The sequence below is a fragment of the Onychostoma macrolepis genome, chromosome 19, assembly GCF_012432095.1.
Source record: "Onychostoma macrolepis isolate SWU-2019 chromosome 19, ASM1243209v1, whole genome shotgun sequence".
Taxonomy (NCBI): domain Eukaryota; kingdom Metazoa; phylum Chordata; class Actinopteri; order Cypriniformes; family Cyprinidae; genus Onychostoma; species Onychostoma macrolepis.
In genome coordinates this window covers 5,753,804-5,775,649 of record NC_081173.1, presented here as the reverse complement: position 1 = coordinate 5,775,649, position 21,846 = coordinate 5,753,804, and the positions used below count along the sequence as shown (strand labels likewise).

At 38.3% G+C, this 21,846-nt stretch overlaps 1 protein-coding gene across 1 annotated transcript; it reads right to left on the bottom strand.

Annotated features, from left to right (window-relative positions):
- Positions 1 to 419: 419 nt before the first annotated feature.
- Positions 420 to 17,229, bottom strand: LOC131525710 (uncharacterized). Its single transcript, XM_058753621.1, is given in 14 exon segments — positions 420 to 1,335; positions 2,334 to 2,393; positions 2,549 to 2,699; positions 2,805 to 3,038; positions 3,172 to 3,267; positions 3,625 to 4,194; positions 5,140 to 5,231; positions 7,794 to 8,390; positions 8,730 to 8,789; positions 14,336 to 14,486; positions 14,586 to 14,819; positions 14,948 to 15,043; positions 16,510 to 16,997; positions 17,000 to 17,229. Coding segments are annotated over 14 exon segments (3,468 nt in total). The 5' UTR covers positions 17,079 to 17,229; the 3' UTR covers positions 420 to 775.
- Positions 17,230 to 21,846: the final 4,617 nt, after the last annotated feature.

Sequence of the window (21,846 nt, the reverse complement as noted above, 5' to 3'; positions counted from 1 at the left end):
TTGATTTCCACAGGAGATGTATTAATACAAATTTGTAAAAGTAAATACAACCCAGTATAAACTGAAATGATACAGCTAAATTTAGGGGTCACAATAATTTTTGCAGCTATTGAAATCTAATTAAACTATATTCTATACAAAAACAAAGTCTGTTTGAGTTTAACAAATAGAAATTAAGTTCTTATTACAGTAGAGAATGAATCAAAGCTGTAACTAGTTAAAGCAATGATTTAGCCTGACATGTTTACCGTTCCAAAATGTTCTATATGTTTCTTAAAAATAAAATGTGTTCAGTGGAAAAAACTTTGTTGTTTTTACCCAAACATTTAAAAATAACATATTTTAGAGCTGTAATCGCAATACCGTGATACCGTGAAACCGTGATATTTTTATCTAAGGTTATCATATCATCAGAATCTCATACCGGCCCATGCCTAGTTGTGGACCCATCAAAATAAAGTGTTAGAAGATATTAAGCAGACAGTCTACTAATATCCAATGACTGCTAGTTGACATGTAGTTGCATGTCTAAAGTGGACTATCGAAATAAAGTGTTACCATATATTCAAATATATGAATGGCAGATGACAGACCATGGCATAAATATAATATAGCTCACTGTATATGAAAAAAATAAATAAATACAAATTAAATCTCCACAGATGTTCAGCTTTAGTACATTGAATTTAAAAAGGAGAAACTTAATTTGTAATGGAAAAACATTTTATCATGGAGTTTGCACTTGCAATATGTCTATATCGGCAGAATGTCTGGATCATTTATTTAGTAGTTTTACTGATGTACATGAAAAAAAGTAGGCCATACAAATAATTGGAAAACCAATTCTAATTCCCGGATAGAGGGGCTGAGTGAATGTGGTCTGGACTCTGTGGAGGAGGGTTATTGTGTCAGAGATGCTGTAGAAGGACAGAATTCCTGCACTTTGATCCACATACACTCCTATTCTAGAGCAACCGGGCTCTGTAAGGAGTTTAGTTTGTTTGTTATTGTGACAGAATAGGTAACCGAAGATAGTGCGGTCCAAGCTCCAGGATTCAGTGTTATATCCAAATTTACACTCATCACCTTGTCCCTTCCTTCTGATGCTCTCGTATGACACTGATATACCCACATCATGAGTCCCATCCCACTCCACTTCCCAGTAACAGCGTCCACATATACTCTCAGCACACAACACCTGCCACCAATAATCAAATCTGCCTGGATGATCAGGATAGCTCTGATCTACATTAGTGTTGGCAATCACTCTGTTCTTCTTAGACAGCTGGAGGTGTTTATGCACTGTGTTTAGATTCACATTGAAACAACGGAAATCTGATGGAGACAAAATACATTATATTACTTTTAACTGTTAGTGTGATGACTGTTGATTTCCACAGGGAGATGTATTAATACAAATTTGTAAAAAGTAAATACAACCCAGTATAAACTGAAATGATACAGCTAAATTTAGGGGTCACAATAATTTTTGCAGCTATTGAAATCTAATTAAACTATATTCTATACAAAAAAACAAAGTCTGTTTGAGTTTAACAAATAGAAATTAAGTTCTTATTACAGTAGAGAATGAATCAAAGCTGTAACTAGTTAAAGGAATGATTCTGGGAGCTCTAGGTCCAAGGGGTCCCACAACAAAATTAAAAGGGCCTGATCAATATATGGAGAATAAGAATTATTATCAACAGCCATGAGAGTGTCCTCTGTGGTACTAATTAGAACATTTTGATTATTAGTTGGGTATTATACTCTACAAAAGAGTTTATGCAAATTATCTGAAACCAATGTTATTAGTTAAATATCTACTATTAGGTGTACAGTATGTAATGACTATATTGCAAAAAAAGTTAGCATTTCATGTACAGTTTAGGAACACATACAATGAAAAATAGATTGATAGGTATGTGAAAAAGCGTAGTTAGAAGTTGAAATTAACCCATTTTGTTGCACTTTATTTTACACTATGTGCACTTACCTGTACTTATAGTGTATTTACCTAAGAAAGTACTGATAATATAAGGTAACTACATGAGTCGGTTAGGTTTAGGGGTAGGTTCAAGGTTAGTACTTAGTTATTACCCAGTTATTGTAATTACTAAAAAGTACTAACAAGTACATAGTATGTACATGCAGAACAGGATTTTAATATAAAGTCCTATGACTCATTTTTATACATGAAGGTATACAACTTGGCTATGGGTTACATGCAAAAGAGCTGGAATTGACATGTTTATAGTGTATAGTGTGCACCTTAAAAAAAGTCATCTCTTGCTTTCTCTGTGTTTGTCTGTGTTCATGTTTTCCTAGTAACTTACACTTCAGGAGCTCTTTTCTGCTCTCAAATTCAGAGTTGGCAACAGTCGGAATGCATCTCCCTGTGGAAATCAACAGATCTCTTAAGTGTAAAATAATTGAATCCACTGTATATCAGTTCCATATTTATTTTAATGCATATCTTTTCATATTATACTGTATTTCATTGTTTAAATAAAAGCAAATATGTTTCCAGTACTTCTCCAGTCTCAATTACCTCTTCCAGACATCTTTTCAATCTCCTTTCCGCAGAAATTATCCAGTTTCTGTCTCAGTTGAGAGACAGATTCTCTTACATCATCATAGGAACTGACGGTGATGCTGAAAATGTCTAGAGATTCAGGAGGATCATACAGAATTGGTAATCTCTACACAGACACAATGACAAACAACAGTAAAAGAATTAGAAAGATACAGAACTATGTCACAGAAAATAAATATTGTTCAGTAAAGTCAGTAAACCCTCTCTGTACCCAGAGGAAATGGGTGTCATCGTCTGTGTGTGAAAGCTGCTCCAGCTCAGAGTTTCTCCTCCTCAGTTCATCAATCTCCTGCTCCAGTCGCTCTATGAGTCCTTCAGCTTGACACACTACCGTCTTTTCTCGATCTCTGATCATCTGTGTGACCTCAGAGCGTCTTTTCTCAATGGAGCTGATGAGTTCAGTAAAGATCCTCTCGCTGTCCTCCACTGCTGTCTGTGCAGAGCGCTGTAGGACACACATTACAATCAGCTCTTACTGCTGCTCACGGTCTGCTGTGTTTCAGTGGGACTGAAAATCTCCCTCAATAACCATCTGAAGAAGAGTCTGAAACCAGCACAACTACTTCTTCAAAACTCACCTTCTGAGCCTCCACAGCCTCTTTCAGCTCCCAAAGCTTCTTCTCCCTCTCCTGGATTTGCTGCTTAAATTTTCCCTGTGTCTCATCCAATTGTTTCTGTTGGACAAAACAAAGTAAATCACATAAATATATAATTAATGAAACTAAAGGTAACAAAAGGTTTTTGAGTGAATTCAGCCTTAGTGTTTTCATGTCAGAAAACTGGATGGATTGCATTCTTAACCACACAATGATGAACCACACCAAAACCAACTATAAACACTATTACTCAGGGCAGTTTCTAATTATTACTGTATATAGCAGTTTTATTTTTATTTTTATATTAGTTTGCTCCAGTTTATTTCTCAGTCATTTTCATTTGTAAAACTCATACAGTTGCAAACTGTTTAAAATGCATTTTAAGGTAGTCAGTGTTTTAAGGTATTTAGCATGTCAGTGTCTTTAAGTCTGTACCTGTTTCTCAGTCCTCCCAGCTGCAGTTGATACAGTATCATGGTTTATGTGTTTTTCCACCACACAGAACACACAAATACACTGCTGGTCAGTGCGGCAGTAAATCTCTAGCGGTTTACCATGTTGATGACACATCATCTTCTGAAGTCGTCCAGTGGTGCTCATCAAGTTATGTCTATTAACTTTTAAGAGATTCTCATGTTGTTCAGCACGAACAGTAGTCTGAATGATCATCTTTGGTCTCTCTAGCACTTCAGCCAGCATTGAGCTTTTATTTAAAGCAGGTCTTGGGCTGAAAGTCTTTCTGCACTGAGGGCAGCTGTAGACTCTCTTCTCATCCTCTTGGTTCCAGTGGTCTGTAATGCAGCTCATACAGTAACTGTGTCCACAGGGGATGGTCACTAGATCTTTTAGTTGATCCAGACACAATGGACAGCTGAACTGGTCCTGAGAAAATCCGGCTTCAGCCATTTCAGTGCATACGCTTTCAGATAGACAGAGACAAAACAAGCTGAACAGCACTAATGTTTTCCTTTTCCTGAACTGGAGTGTTTGATTATATTCCTGGTTCTGTGTTTAAGAGACGTGTGCAAAAGAGGTGTGTCAGTAGACTTGTTTTTCTTGTATGATCTTTCATAATGCAACCATCCAATAATACAAACTAACTGGTATGTCTCCAAGGGTGATTGAGACGATTCAGAATGCAAGAGTGGCTTCAACATACTCTGCATATGATGGAAAAAGCGATGTGTTTGAGCGATGGTGCACAGACACAATTTTCCTTTACTCGTTTCTGTTGTACAAAGTTTTAGCTAAAGTCTGAGCCTTGTCTACCATTATGGTTCTTCTTGCTGCAATTTCTGTGTGTCATGTGTGGACAATAATATTAAGGGTTAACACCCACCCACACACAGGTTTATGAGAGGTGTGTGACATCTAAAAAGGACTTCAAAGGTGATTCCACAGTGGGATCTGTCTGTGGTCCTTAACTGTAAACGCACTGTCTCAGCGCCTTGTTGGGTCTCAAACGTCAACGTGCTACGTGTGTGTCTCCTGCCTGCCCTGTGTGTGGAGTATTAAAGACTTTTCTTGTGAATTCTCCTGCGTCTCTGCGTTCCTTGCTCCTTTATTTCCTGCACAACAGTGTCGTGACAGAAGACCCGACCTAAAAGTTTACTTGCGTTTTCCCCTCCGTTTGTTTTCTGAGTTTTTTCAGTGATTTGTTTTCTGTTTTCCCCGTGTTCCCTATGGATCCCCTAGCTGCAAAGTTCACCTCCCTCACCCGCAAAGACCTTTCCCTATTGGAGTATGCGGTTGAGTTCAGCCAGCTCGCCGTTTTAACGGCATTCGACGACGCTGCGCTGAACTCACTTTTCTGGATTGGGGCAAATTACTACCACCCCATTGACCTCCCAGACACCACCGGACGATAGCCTCCCTCCAGCTCAGTCGGTGGTGTCTGGGAGGTCAACGGGGTGGTAGTAATTTGGAGAGTGTCTACCGCCGATCCAGAACACAGCCAGACCCAGTGCTCAGCCCACCATCTTCCCGCTGCGAACCCACCGCTGATGAAGAGCCAGAGCCCGTCACGACCGACGAGCCATCACCTAGGAGTGCGACAGAGCTGAGGATCGCCACGGAGCCAGAGCCTCACGGATCATCAGACCAGGTGCGAGAGCTGGCTACAACGCCAGCTCCTGTCCCCCTGTCCAGCCCAGAGAGGGCTCCCGTTCCTGAGTTTAGCCCAGAGAGGGCTCCTGTTTCCACCTCCTGCTCAGAGAAAGACCGTGTCCCCGAGTGCAGCCCTGTTGGTCCCATGTCAGTCGCGCTCCCCGTGCTGGGAGTCGGAATTTGGTGTGTGTGGGCAGTGCACACCAGCCCTGATCATTGATACAGGCCTAAGTGATCACCTATGGAAGCATATATTTCTATGCGTAAGCAAAAACACTTTATTTGGCCTTCCGAAAGGAGATACAATAAGGAATCATTGGCTAAGATTTGTTTACAACAGAACAGCACAACCCAAATGTTTGAATTTGTGCAACGAAATTTTATGGACGACAGTTTCATGAACCTAGGAGAATACAAGACTGGCTGGGCACAAAGGCTATTTCTAAAAAAAATTAAAAAAAAGGGGTAAATTCCGACTTTGCTATGACAATCTGGTGCTTCTGAATCAGCGACTGTAAGTATGTTTTGTTATTAGTTTATGTATTTGCTATTGACTGTTCAAATGCGGAGTTTTGCACGTAACGCGTCGTGTGTGTGTGTGTGTGTGTGTGTGAGGGGAGTGAAATCGTCTTAACCGCGGCTTGTGTACAGCAAATACATACGACCATCATCACTATGTCTGTCACGCGACTCTGTTCCCCTTTCGGGCTTGAACTGATGCTAAATCTAAATTGAAAGCTGATGCTCGCGATTATGGCAAGGGCCGTTACATTTCACACTTGTGGTGTTCGGCCTCAATCACAATGCACTGGGTCAGTTGACCAATCAGAGCAGAATGTGCTTGTCAGAAGGAGGGGCTTTGTAGAAAACAATGTGTTTGAGAGAGGCGGTGCATAGAGGAACTACAATAATATACAGTATTTGAAAAATAATGTGTTTTTTGAACATTAAAGCATGTCAACATATTCTGTAACACCAAATACACAAAATAATGATCTTTAGAAAAGTCAGAAGCACCAGACTGCCCTTGCTACATTGGAATTGCCCCACTTTATAGTGTTCACAGCCATTCATAGTGTTCACATTGTAGGCTACTCTCTCCCAGGATCAGGAAACAGTCCTCCGTAAAATGTGCCGCACACACTCAAATATTTGCATTGTACTGTTCTGGAACAGTGTTGTAAATATAACTTAACCACTGATTTCTAGTTGTGTACTCATTTGGAAGGCCAAACAAAGTACTTTTGCTTTCACAACAAAACACACAGCGTCTCCACGACATGGCGGCGGTAACAGCAGCAATACTACAGCGAGAATAAAAGTTACGCCTTCTTTCATTGCGTACACATTTGGGCGGTGTTATGCAAATCTTCCCACACCGTGACGTAGACATGTGATTGCGTGTTTGAATGAGCCGTTTTAGGAGGGCCTGGCAGAGTCTTAACTTTTATAAAGAATATCTCTTTGGGTTTGAGACTTTAATCTTTGCAACTTTACGGATCATATACAGGTGCTGGTCATATAATTAGAATATCATCAAAAAGTTGATTTATTTCACTAATTCCATTCAAAAAGTGAAACTTGTACATTATATTCATTCATTACACACAGACTGATATATTTCAAATGTTTATTTCTTTTAATTTTGATGATTAGAGCTTACAGCTCATGAAAGTCAAAAATCAGTATAATTATATCATGTGTACATTTCATATTGTACAGCAGCTCAGAACTTGGGATATGAGAGATATGAGATTTATTTGTTTATTTTTAGGATTTTCTGAAGGGATTTTTATATACAAAAAAATCTTTCATATAAAATGAACAAACAATAAAAGCACAAAACTTTACCTCTTTCCCTTTTTTGAAAAAAGTTGCAAGCCACTGCCAGCATTTTGGATGATTTTCGCTAAAATTTCATGGCCCCCAGAATATTTAGCTGAGAAAATCTTTTTTTTTTTTTTTTAAATCAAATACACCTGGATCATATTCAGTATGATGATTAAAGCAAAGATGCAGTAGATTGCTTCAATCAACACCCCCAAAGCTTGCACAGTCCTTTCAATGTTACCATTTCACTCGGTAACATTGGGCAGTTTTCATTTATATGCTGTTAATTGTCGATGATGCATTATTCACACATGCATATGCTTCCATATGAGATTGGTCGTTTCTGTCTCCTGTGTTTTTGATCTGCACATTATAGGCTCATTCAGGAGATGCGTAATAATGCCACTGAGTGTATAACAGTGAAAACACGGAAACCAGGAAAATTCAGTATTTGGTGGGGAAAGAGTTAACAGTTATGTGATATTTCGCACATGCGTGTGCCCACATGTGCTCTGTGAAGGATAGAGCTCTGCTGAAGATGTATGGTAGATGATAGATGCATATCACAAGCTTTTGTTTCTTTTCTTTTTTTTTTTTTTACATCACTAAGCAACAACATTCTTGTTAAATCCTGTTGAATCTTTTTAGCACAATACTAAATTATTTGCAGAATCTCTGGCCTTGCATTTCTATATCACACATTTTCACTGTTGAAATTTCAACCGATCCAAACAATGATTTTAATCTTATATTCAAGGTATCTGGAAAAATAAACCTAAACCCAGGATAGAGCGGCTGAGTGAATGTGGTCTGGACTGTGTGGATGAGGTTCATTGCGTCAGAGACGCTGTAGAAGGACAGAGTTCCTGCACTGTGATCTACATACACTCCTATTCTAGAGGAGCTGCACACTACAGGGAGTTTAGTTTGTTTGTTGTTGTGCCAGAATGAGAAACTGGAGGGGGAGCAGACCAAGCTCCAGGACTGATCATTATATCCAAATCCACAATCATCATCCCACCCCTTCCTGCGGATGCTCTTATATGCCACTGATACAGACACAAGACAAAGCCCATTCCACTCCACCTCCCAGTAACAGCGTCCACGCACACTCTCACTACACAACACCTGCAGATATCTATCAAATCTGTCTGGATGATCTGGATACTGCTGGTCTATGTTGGTGTTAGTCATCATTGTGTTTCCCTCAGACAAACAGAGGCGCTGATGTGCTGTGTTTCGATCCAGAGTGAAACGATGGAAATCTGATGGGAACAAAAAACATCGGCACTAATAAATCATGACATCTCAATTTCCATTATTAATGCAGCACATTTCCTGGACCATTGTTATTTTTGTAAAAACAAACAAACCAAAAAAAATGTATGCAACTGTACAGTAAAATGTGATGTGACCATCACAGGCTGAATTTTTAGGACTTAATAATTGTCATTGTCATGTTACCCTAAAGTGTATTTGATATTTAATTATAAATAATGAAATAGTGCAATAAATATGAGTGCACATAAGTGGACCTGTGTTGTAAGCATATTTATGTTGTCTATGAGAATCCTTTTGTGTGTGTTTGTGTGTGTGTAACTCACACTGAATGAAGTCATTTCTGCATTCATATTTTGGGATGGCAACAATGTGGATACATCTCACTGTGAAAACAACAGACATATTTAGTGTTTATTTTAACTTTAGAGTTGTTTTAACAAATTGGTTCAAACAATATTTTTCTTCTCCCATTTTTTAATTTCAGTCCTCCCAATTTTGTATTTGCAAAGTTACATCAAATTCCTCCAATTTCTCTTAACTCATGTAATGTGTCACTAGGGGAACATCTCCATTTGTGCAACTTGTCCAAACAAAAAACAAAGCAACTTTACATAAAGTTTTGTGATAACAAGGCCCGCCCATTTAGAGGAAAGATATGATTGGTCAATTTTTCTGTCATTTGAAATTACTCTCCCAATGATTTACTATAGCTTGGCCCTCTTGTTGTATATTTCACAGTAACGAACTTCAACTCAAGCAGACTTACAACTCTATTACCATATTTTTCATTCACTTCTTCATGACATCTTTGTGCCGTCTCTACCACTGGCATATTAGCGACACCTACTGTTCATGCATGTATCTCAATACACCACATATTCCCTTTTTGTGGAAGAAAGGAAACTTAGATTATAACTAAAATAAAGAACAGAACACCAGAAAAAACCCCACACTGGGGCCCGACGCACTCTACGAGGATGTGAGGTACAAGAAGGAGAGACTGACATTTGAGGTGTCTGAGGTACTTCAAGAGGCTTGAAGGAGTCTTCTGCTAGAGCAGCTGTATCGAATGTGGTGACGCAGGATGCAGCCGGAGCCAGGTGCATAGCATTCCAAACTTTTCCATCTGAAAGGAGATATGTTGGCGTGCCTTTCTGAGCCTCAACCTTAAAAGGCTGAGTAAACTTGGAATGTCCTTTCTTGGTGATTCCAGGCTGCCTAATACGCACAAATGTCCCAACTTGAATCTTTGGAGGTTGTGCACTGCGTCGCCAGTCCGTGTACTCTTTGATTTTGTTTTGTGACTGTTGAATGATTTGTTTCAGATTCTGTTGAACCTTTGGTGGGGCCACGCATGGAAGACCACTCACGTGCAGTTTTGTCTTAATTTGTCAGCCATGTAAAAGCTCAGCAGATGACAGTTTTGTCACAGCATGTGAAGTTGCTCTGTATGCATGTAGAAACTCTGTCCACTCTTCACCTTCAATGCTAGCAGTCTGTAAACAGTCTTTGAACACTCTATTAATGTAATCAATCTTGGTAATAGACAGAGCTACGGTAGTGTTTAATATCTCTGTCTGCAAGGAATGCCTCGAACTCAGCGAAACGAATTGTGAGCCATTGTCGGTTACGAGTTCAAGCGGATTTCCCTCACGACTGAATGCAGCAGAGAGGAACTTCACAACAGTCGCAGAAGTAACATGAGGTGCGAACGCAATCTCTGGCCATTTACTGTAGCAATCAATGAGTGTTGTAGCAAAGCAACATCCTTGAGGAGCCTTATTAAAGGGCCCAACTACATCAATAGCCAGTTTTTCTCAAGCAGTTGTTGGAGTAGGCACAGGACAGAGTGGAGCTACATGGGTATTAGCCGTTTTATCATGCTGGAGGCAGGTGGAACAGGATTTGATGGCATTTTCCACTTGACAGTCCATGCCAGGCCACCAATACAAGTCTCTCAGCCTTTGCTTTGTGCGCCCCATCCCTTGATGAGTGGTGTGCGCCAACTGGATGAACTTTGATTGCAATGCTTCTGGAATGATCACTTGATATGTGCCCCGAATTACGTAACCATCGTGCACAGACAGCTCATTCCGAAGACGGTGATACGGAGCAATAGCTGAGCATTTCGAGCTATGAGCCCACCCCTTTTCAATGCAAGCCTTCACCTGTTGAAGAATAGGACAGGCATCACACGTAGACTTAAGCTCCTCTACAGTAACAGCTGCAAACTCAGGAGACAGTATTTTTTAATTAATTAACTCCTTACATTTATATAGCGCTTTTCTAGGCACTCAAAGCGCTTTACATTGTGAGGGGGTCTCCTCATCCACCACCAGTGGGCAGCATCCACCTGGATGAGTACTGGACACAGTACTGAGTGCATGTCTTCTCAACGATATCCTTAATCATATCGTCCGTGAGCATGCCGAAGTCGCAGGTCACTAAGCAGCTCGCGCAGCCACATGCTGATAGTTTCACTGAGTAGGGGTGGGCGTATCGATCCTAATATCGATAGTATCGATACCAATGTTAGTATTGGTATCGGATCGATACTAGCCTGATAAGATCGATATTTTAGGTTCATTTTTTCTCCTCTACACTTAATACATTGTTTAATACTTTCAACAAAGTGTAGACATGTCTGTGGGTGTATATTCCGCTCTTTTCACATCTCGTATGCAAACATCGCTACGCTGTTTTGTTGTCATGCCATCACGTGACCCAGCGGCTCAAGCGCAAGCGGATACAGCGCGAGATGGAACAGAACTCCGAGCTACAGAAGAAATGAAAAGGGGAGGAAGGAAATCCTTCACATAGTGCATATTGTATATAATTGTATACCGAATTTGTCCTTTTTATGTAGTATCACTGTAAGGTGTATACTGAGTTTGGCCTTTTAATATTATTTCTTAATGCATTTAGCCACTTTAAATGTTTTCATTATAACGGTTTTCTATGGGAGTAAAATGCTTAACATGTAATTTAGCATGTTTGCATATATATTCTAGGCTCATCTGCTTGCCACATATTATATTCTATTATCAAACTGTATACCGAATTTAGTCTATTTATTTATTTGGTCTTTAGCATTGTCTTCCTCCATTGCACCATATTAAATGTTTTTATATTGCAATGAGAGAAAATGAAATGCAGCGCGTTGCATTCATGTTCTGGGTTCATCTGCTTACCTGTACATACATAGTAGGCCTATATATTTTTATAAACTATACCGAATTTTTCATATCACAGTTTTTATTGCAATAATAACAAACAGATATTACAGCATGTATAAAACAAAGAGAAATATAGTACGTACATAACATACGAAAATCCTTTCAATACTAAACGAGTTATGGTTTAATAGTCTTCATTCAATAAGCTACTTACATTAAACTTTTTTTAATAATGGTTTTCTATGGGAGGAAAATGCATAATGTGAAAACTTTGAAAGTTGCTTTCATATTCTGGGCACATGCTAACTTGTAGGCCTATTAATAAGGTGTATACTGAGTTTTGTCTTTTAATATTACGTTCTTAATTTATTAAGCCACGTTAATTATTTTTATAACTCTTTTCTATGGGAGGAAAATACTTAACATGAAACTGTGCATTGCTTTCATGTTCTGGGCTCCTCTGCCTGCAAAGTCCTTTTAGAAAGGCAAATAATATCCATGTAGCTTTAAGGTGAATATAATATTAGTTACATCAACATTAGTACTGTTAATTTTTTTAATTGTTATTGGTCATTTAAATGCATGTTTTTTTTTAAATGACAAGTATCGGTATCGAAATCGGCGATACTGGCCCTGTATTTACTCGGTATCGGATCGATACCAAAATTTGCAGTATCGCACACCCCTATCAGAGAGTCTCTTTTCCGCAATGTCCTCTTCCGACAATGCAGTCATGTAGTTATCAAACATACGAATCCATGAATTAAACGGTATAGTCGGCTCACCCGGAGTTTCCAAAAAAGCAGGAAGAGGCAAGAGAGCAAGAAGGGCCATCCTCGTCGCCAATATGTTGTATATTTCACAGTAACAAACTTCAGGACCTCAAGTAGCCGACTTGTTCCGCTCTTTATTACCACATTTTTCATTCACTTCTTCATGACATCTTTGTGTCGTCTCTACCACTGGCATATTAGTGACATCTACTGTTCATTCATGTATCTCAATACACCACACTTCTGTAATTTCATGGGTTGACCACCAATCACAGAGCCGCAAACGCTAGGTGGAAACATTCTAATATGGAGAAAATGGGTGTTCATTTAATGCATTTACTGAATAGGCCGATTTGGAGAAATACATTTTTCTTACAGAAATTGTATTTATTTTATTTAGATTATGTTTGTCAAATTATGAATTGCTTAAATAAAATAACATTTTAAAACATTTATTTAAAAAGGTTAGGCCCTCTCCTATGCTGTTTTTTTTTCCAACAGGGATTACGGGAACACCCCCAAGTGTGAAGACTGTATAGAAACATGGCAATTTTTTGGTTGATGATGCTTACACTGGCCCTCATCAACAGCACTGCATAAGATGGCACTGCCTGCCGTATACATAATGTCGCAAGCATGTGACATGAGGCACAACTTCTGCTTTCTGAAGGCATGTCTGTGCAGAGTAGACAGAAGTGTACTGTTGTGGTGTATACAAATAGTCTGCTGTTGTGCAAAATGTTTGTTGTGGCAGGGTGGTCAGGACAGACTACAGTGCCATACAGTGAGTCTCCAGTACTCAGGGTTGCTAAGTTTTCACATCAAAACCTGCCCAATTGACCTATCGGTAAGCCCCTCCCCTCGAACGCAGACTAGCCAATGGCAGTTGAGTATCAGTTGCACGGGGAGCGGAACTCGGACATCTTTAGGTTTCAGCGCCATAGAGAAACATGGGAAGATCTGAAGCTCGCATCGGTTTTATGGGGTTTATGCTTCAAAAATGGAAAAACGATGTGCCTGGGGTACTTGTAACACTGATTCCAGGTATCCTGAGAGGATGGGCAATATAATTTATTTTATTACATTTCCTGAATCCAAACTAAACAGAGCAAAATGTCCCTAAGTATTCACCCCAATACAAATGAAGACAAAAACATTCATTTTCTGGTTGTCATACACTCATTAAGTTACAGTTCTCATCTGCTCAAGCAGAACGTTAATGTTATCTTGTGCTTTAGCAAGGTATCTCTGGCTAAAACTAGCTAACGTTAAAGTTAGTGAGTCCATGCTAACGTACAACCTAAATAGCGGGCTGTTCTCGCGTCTTGTACAGTGTAGGTCAAAAACACATAAACGAAGGTCTACATTTCAGTGCCTCTCCATATTAAACTGGTTAAATATACATTAATTTAATCGTACCCTGCGATACATGAACAGTGCTGATGCTGCATGTTGTCATCCGCGATCGTGATGACCGACCGTAATATGAGACTTCTCCCGCTTGCATCGTGATCTGTAAACCCTTGCTTCGAGTTACCCACCGTATTTATTTTTAAATATTTTATAAATCCCTCCATGGAATATTTAATTCCCATTTGGTGGCCTTCTGTGTCCAAAATTGTGCAAAAACATCGTGGGACAAGGTTTTCACACTGCAGCTGTCATTGAAAGACAGTGAGCAACTCCGTTTGTTTGTCCGAGGGAGCAACAGTAACTAAGGGGCGGGACTTACCGATAGGTCAATTGCTACTCAGAACTAGCCCAATCACATTTCGGGGGATCCAGTAAAAATTGCATTCCAGGGGAAAATGCATGTTTTTTGGCAGGGTTCCCCTGGTAAAATTTCCATTCCAGGGCCTAAATATCATGTTATTGGGATCACTTCAACTCATGGACATGAAAAACAACACATGGCAACGTGTCAAAGTAGTTCAGTTCTGCGAGAAAACAGCAGACTTGGCAACACTGCCAGTACCTTACCTTGACCAGATAGCTTTTCAATTTCCTCTTTGCAAATATTCTCAATTTTCTGTCTCAGGTGAAGGACAGATTTTCCTACATCATCAAATGAACTGTCAGTAATACTGGGAATGTCTGGAGATCCAGGAGGGACAGAGAGAGATGAGAAACTCTACGAAGACACAAAAATAAACAACCAGAAAATAAATATTTCATTGACAAGTACCGCTAATGAGTTTAATAAAATCAGTAAAAGTGGTCATCATGCTACCTGGAGGAAATGAATGTGATCGTGTGTGTTTGACAGCTGCTCCAGCTCAACATTTCTCCTCCTCAGTTCATCAATCTCCTGCTTCAGTTTCTCCAAGAGTGCTTCAGCTCGACTCACTTCAGTCTTTTCACGATCTCTGATCATCTGTGTGACCTCAGAGCGTCTTCTCTCAATGGAGCGGATGAGCTCAGTAAAGATCCTCTCACTGTCCTCCACTGCTGTCTGTGCAGAGCGCTGTAGGACACACATTACAATCAGCTCTTACTGCTGCTTGCACAGTCAGCTGTGCTTTAGTGGGACTCACCGACTAATTGAAGAGTCTGAAACCAGCAGTTCTTCTTCTTCTTCTTCTCAAAACTCACCTTGTGAATCTCCACAGCCTCTTTTAGCTCCCAAAGCTTCTTCTCTCTCTCCTTGATTTGCTGCTCATATTTTCTCTGTGTAACCCCCAAATGTTTCTATAGGACAAAACAATTACAGTAAATTACAGAAATATGAGTGAAACTGAAAGTAACAAAATGTTTTTGAGTGACTCCTGCCTATGTGTTTTTATCTCAGAATACTGGATGGTTTGCATTCTTAACCATGACGAAAACACATCAAAATCAATGATAAAGATGAGCTAGTTCTCAGGACCTCTTTTTAACTCTAGTTGCAAATTGCTTTTATTTCTCTGTCACTGCCTTTTAAACATGTTAATCTTTTAATTAATGAAAAGTAATGTTTTAATCCTTATTTAATGATATCAGGAATAATTATTTAGCATGACAAGGAATCAGCACACCAGTGTCTCTCAGTCTATAGGGTAAACATACCCATTAAGCACACTTCAACATGTATGAGAAAGGTAAATTTAATGCTTTCGTTATCACATTTATTCCATATTTTAGGACAAATAATTTTTTCTTGGTTAAGTTAGACACAAAGGGCAATACTAAATATTGTTAAATTCTAAATGTTAATTTTAGCTAGGATTATAGTGGGTAATTAAACACATTATTGAGGGAACAGTTAAGACAGCTAACGTTACTCTAATCCATCTGACCAGGACTTTATTCCACAAAAAGCAGGAAAATGGCTTTCTCTTTAAATCAGTATGGCCGAGATAACATGTTGACGTTTATTGTTGTAATTAAGACCCCCATCATTTAAATTGTTGACTATTTGATATTTAAGTTTTAATGCTGTAAAATCTAAGACATTTTAAGACTTTAAACTGAATATATTCGGTTCTTTAGCGACCCAGACTTATATCCAGCACGGATGGATCTCTAACTGCTGCAAACTCTCCTGATATTTTAAGAACATACAATAAAAAAAAGAATAAAATAAGCATACTTCCTTACCTTTTGAAACTTAAGGGTTCGATTTGAGCAGATGATTTTACCATCACTGTCAGAGCGCATTTCCCCAGTATACATTCAGCATCTGCTCATATTCACAATCTCAATATATTCTCAAAACTATCGTTTTCAGCATCTTCAAAAATAAAATTTTGATCGCTATTCACCACATCCACCATCAAACGACAGTGACACATATTTCATTATGTGCAGTAATTGCTCTGCAGTAAAGCCATTCAAGCCAGTTCAATTTTTGCAGATGATTATTTGTTTTATGCATGCGCTAATTAAGAGTGAAAAATCATGTTTTAAACTTATGTTTTAAACAGTGCCACTAAAAAGGTGAATTGCACTTATTGATTATGCAGACACGTAATTATTGTTGTTTAATGGTTCCTGCATTACGGAGCATAAATTGTCACAGAATAAGAATACGTGAATAACTCAATTTTGACAAATATATCAGACAGAACCTTATAATTCCAAGGGGACGATAACTTTTTGTACTGAAACCAATATTTTGTGCACTAAAAATGTCTCAGTGTAGATTTTGGTGAGCTTAATAGGTACGTTTACCCTACCTGTTTCTCAGCCCTCCCTGCTGCAGTTGATACAGTGCTGTGGTTTTTGTGTTCATCCACCATACAGAGCAAACAAATACAACGACAGTCAGTGTGGCAGTAAATTTCCAGTAGTTTATCATGTTGATGGCAGATCATCTCCTGAAGTCGTCCAGTGGCATCCATAAGATTGTGTCTCTTACCTTTGAAGAAATTCTCATGTTGTTCAAGGTGATTTTGACAATAAGAATTCAGACACACCAGACAGGACTTCACAGCTTTTTGTTTTCTTTCCGTACAGACATCACACTCCACATCTTCACTTTGCAGTTCAGTCTTCTTCAGTTGCTCCTCCACTTCAGCCAGCATGGTGTTTTTACCTAAAGCAGGTCTTGGTCTGAAGGTCTGTCTGCACTGAGGGCAGCTGTAGACTCTCTTCTGATCCTCTTGATTCCAGTGGTCTGTAATACAGCTCTTACAGTAACTGTGTCCACAGGGGATGGTCACTGATCCTTCAGCAAATCCAGACACACTGAACAGCTGAACTGCTCTGCAGAAACACTCGCTTCAGCCATTTCACTGCATGCCATTGCGCGCACACACACATATAGAGAAACAACACAGCTAAATGGCACTAACCAGAGGATTTCTTGGTTCTGTGTTTGAGAGACATGCGGAAAACAGGCGTGTCTGAAGAGAATTTAATGCAAAATTACTCATAATACAAATGGCCACTTCTTCTTCTTCTTCTTCTCTTGGTTAATGGCGGATTGCAAACAACTTTTAGGTGCATACCGCCACCTACTGTACAAGAGTGTGTAACATCATATCATTTTAAATGTACTCATATTCTGCTTATTAACCCTGTGTCTCAAATGGCCACTAGACGGCAGTCTCATTAAAAACACATGTTTTGCACTAGCACAGTGGTTCCCAACCCTGCACATTTTGCATATCTTCTTAAACACATCTGATTCAGGTCATGAGCTCATTAGTAAAGATTCATAATAAACACATTTAAAAATAAACAGAAACCAATTAAATTGTCTTCTTGATTTAGGGTGTAACCAATTAAGCATTTCATACATGACAATGATGAGTACGATATGGACACCTTCAGAGGTATTTTGATAAACTATATCAGCATAATCAATAAGACGTAGTATAACCTGAGAAATAATTATTTTCCTAACTTGACATGTAAAACAATTAACTGAACGATAAAGTAAGCGCAAACAACCATATGTTCTGTTAACAATATAATCAATATGAGGCTTGAAAGTAAGTTCAGGGTCAATCCAAAAACCAATATATTTAAATGAATCAACAGCCTCAAGAGATAAACCATCATCAAAAGTAATATTCAAATCAAAAGAAAAAGAACAGCACCAACGTGTGCCAAATAACATACAGCAAGATTTCTTCTTGTTCAACATAAACATGTTATGAAACCATTTTTGAACCAGATTAAAATCAGACTGTAAAGAGTTCTGGATTTGTGACAGATCAGAATTAGTGATGTAAATAACAGTGTCATCAGCATAGAGATGTACAGAGCAGTTTAAACATATTTGAGATAAATCATTAATAAAAATAGAAAAAAGTAGTGGACCTAGAGTAGAACCTTGAGGAACACCTTTTTCAACAATCGAGTAATCAGACTGAAAACCTTGGTATACAACATACTGACGCCTATTCTGCAAGTAAGCATTAAACCAAAGGAGAGCATTCGTAGTTAAACCAATGGAAGACAATTTTTCGAGAAGAAGGTAATGATTGAGCATGTCAAAAGCCTTTGAAAGATCGATGGAAATGGCACCTGTGGCTTGGCCTTTATCAAAGGATGAGAACACATGATTTGTGAATTTTAAAAGGGCAGTAGTAGTGGAAAAGTTGGGTCTAAAACCCAATTGAAATGGTGAAAGAATATTTAGAGAACTGATATATAAAGAGATAATTGATTAAATATAAGTTTCTCAAATATTTTGGTAATAAAGCAAATAATAGAAATAGGGTGATAGTTATTCACATCAGATGAGTCTCCACCTTTGAACAGAGGAATAACTCTTGCACACTTCCATATAGAGGGAACAGAACAAGTTGACAAAGGCAAATTAAATAAATCAGCAAGAGGATACATTAATACATAAGCAGCAGATATAACAAATTTAGCTTCTAAGCCATCGGGACCAGGACTACTGTTGGTTTTTAGATCATATATAGCACAGTATCAACGGGCATAATTTTCTTAAAGGAGAATGACCAAGTACGAGTAGTGGGGTTTAAAGAACAAGTAATACTATGGAAATCAAAACACTGAGAACCACAAATAGAGGAAAGATGCTGATTGAAGGATTGAGAAATAAGTGAGGGATCAAAAATAGAATCATTATTCAATTTAATATTTACTGATGAGCTTTTAATGGGTTTGTTAAAGAGTTTATTCAACTGATTCCAAAACTGTTTGGGATTATGAAAATCCTGAGAAAGACGATCTTTAAAGTAAATTGCTTTGGCATTCCTAGTTTCTGCCTTACACAGATTCCTGTAGTTTTCCCAATCAGAGGAGTCCCTAGATAACCGATATTTAGCCCAAGCTTTACCCCTTTGCTTGTAAAGTTTAATAAAATCAGAGCTAATCCAAGGTAAATGTCTGCCTTTGACTCTAACAGTTCTAATGGGAGCATGTTTATTAATTACATTTGTAACCTCAGACAATAAGACAAACTCCAAACATCCTCAACAAAAGGAATTAACTGAAACCTATCCCAGTTTATATCAATTAAATCATGAGTAAAGCTCATTCATATTTTTACACTGTCTCATACTTCTATATTTAGGAGGAGAACTTGGGAGTTTTTATTTTCCAGACACAATAAATAACCGAATGATCAATTAAACAATCTGACAATACACCAGATTTGATTATCCTTTCAGGATTGGTAACAAGTATCCAATCCAACAAAGTTGAAGAACGATAATCAGCTCTGGTGGGCTCCTTAATTAACTGAGTAAGATTAACACTTCCAAATCAATTTCTATCATTAACAGAGGAACGATCTAACCAATTACTATTAAAATCTCCCAAAATAATCATTTCATAATGTTCAATTCTCAAAAGAATTGATAGTGGACAAAATACACATTGTAGAGTCAGACAGAGCAAAGGGTGGCCTATAGATGTCCCCAGTAATTCATTTATTGTTAGCATGAAGAGTAACCATAATAAGGCATAAAAGGCACTCAAAATTAACAGGATCAACGTGAGAGATAATACATTCAGAAACAAGATTTACAGAAACATACTGTATGTGGCCACCCCACCCCCTCTAGAAGCTCCATCAGATCTATACAAAACATAATCAATTTTAATTTCATCATCAGAGATTTTACTATCTAGCCATGTTTCTGAAAAAGTATAATATTTGGTTCATACAGAAAAACCCAAACTCTAAGATCATCGATTTTTGAGAGAATACTTCTAATATTAAGGTGAACAACTTTTAAACCTTTAACTAATTCAATTATAACTAAAGGAACAATAAATTAGCCAATCAAGTAATAGTTTAAGAGAGAGAAAAAGAGAAATAAGTGAGAAAAACAAAAGGAACGGTAGGAGTGAAGGAAAAAGCAACAAGTTGAGCAAACACAAGGACCACAAATCCACAAACACACCACATAAACAAAACACACACAGGCACACACACACACACAAAACAAAAATAAAGCCAACATCTGCAAATTCAGATTCAAACTGCAGTATATTATAGAAAACGAAAAGAAAGTGGCCAGGTCATATTATAATACAATTAAACAAAATACATGGCTCTACAAAAACACATTGTACAGAAATGTAATTCCACTGATCCCCGTTTCTCAGCAAAGAGGGAGAAAGACACTTACAAAGCAGACAGTAGTACAATGAAGAAGTAACAGAGAAGTCACTAAAGAAAGCCTCCTTTGGGCAGCGGAATAATTGAGGCTTTCCATGCACCAACACCTTCAACGTAGGGATGGCTGACGCGAAGCTGATGTTTCGACACAGTGTCGAGATCCCGAAGCGCAGATGTTTCGAAACACTGCTCCGAAGCGTGATTCGAAACACCCATGTCACGTGACTAAGGCCATTCGAAACACCCATGTCACGTGACTAAGGCGATTCGAAACACCCATGTCACGTGACTAAGGCGATTCGAAGCATCGGGGCGTGTCACAAGTGTTTCGAGACTTGGCATACCTGCCGAATCAGCGTTTGATTGACAGGGTCGGGAACAAATCACACAATCGCACATCTTTCTCAACCTAACTCCCACAAAGTATAAAAGTGAAGTTAACGCATCTTCACTTCGTGGGTTTTTGTGAGAGGAGAAAGATTTTGCGATATAGTGATATTTATAGTGTAATCTTGTTAATTATATTTAGGCTAGATGAAAAGTTATTATTAAGATATTGATAGATATAGGCTATAGACATTGACAGATAATTAGGATAAATATACTGATACATTCATATAGGCATACATATACATTAATATAAGTTAGATAGTGACAAGCAAGTTAGAGATAGGATATCATAGGCTAATTGATACATAGATTATTTCATACTGATAGATTACATAATAATGGAAGCTCCATGCAAGAGATGCCATGCATCTGTGGTGTGGGAGCATTTCCATTTGGAAACACAAAATAAAGTGAGATGTACTGTAATAATACTGTAATAATACAACATCCACGATGGGCCATTTGAGGAGCACTCATCCTGGCCTTTTGGGGGGTGCAGAGAATGGTAACATTGTCCCTGTACCTAGGCCTGCTATTGACACTGCTGGGCCGTCTAAGCAAGGCATACCTTGTATGAAATCTAATTCAGATCACAAAGTGTTGAGACACTGTTTAGAAAATCCATATTTTAAAATAAAAATCTTTATATGTAAAAAAAAAAAAGAAAAAAAAAAGAAGTCAGACATTGTGGCTTGATGTCTTTCATTAATGTTCATTTTTCATGACCAAAATAACATTTATTCATATAGAGTTCATTCAGATGTCAGACCGATGTTTCAACACATTAGAATAGCAGAACAATAAAAACACAAATTCTAATTGCTTATTATTATTTTATGCATTACTGCTTCACCCCGGATTCGAAACCAGGTGACAGCATTCCAGTCATGAACACTAACCACGCCCCCGAATCACTTGGCGAACCAACGAACACAACATAGATTATAATTCGTATATTCGCCTAACTGCTTCTCTGTCGAAACTGTTTCAGAGCAATACTTGAAAATGACCACTAGGTGTCACCGTAGAGACGGGTGTCGAATTGCTTCGAAGCAATTTTTTTTACACTATTAAA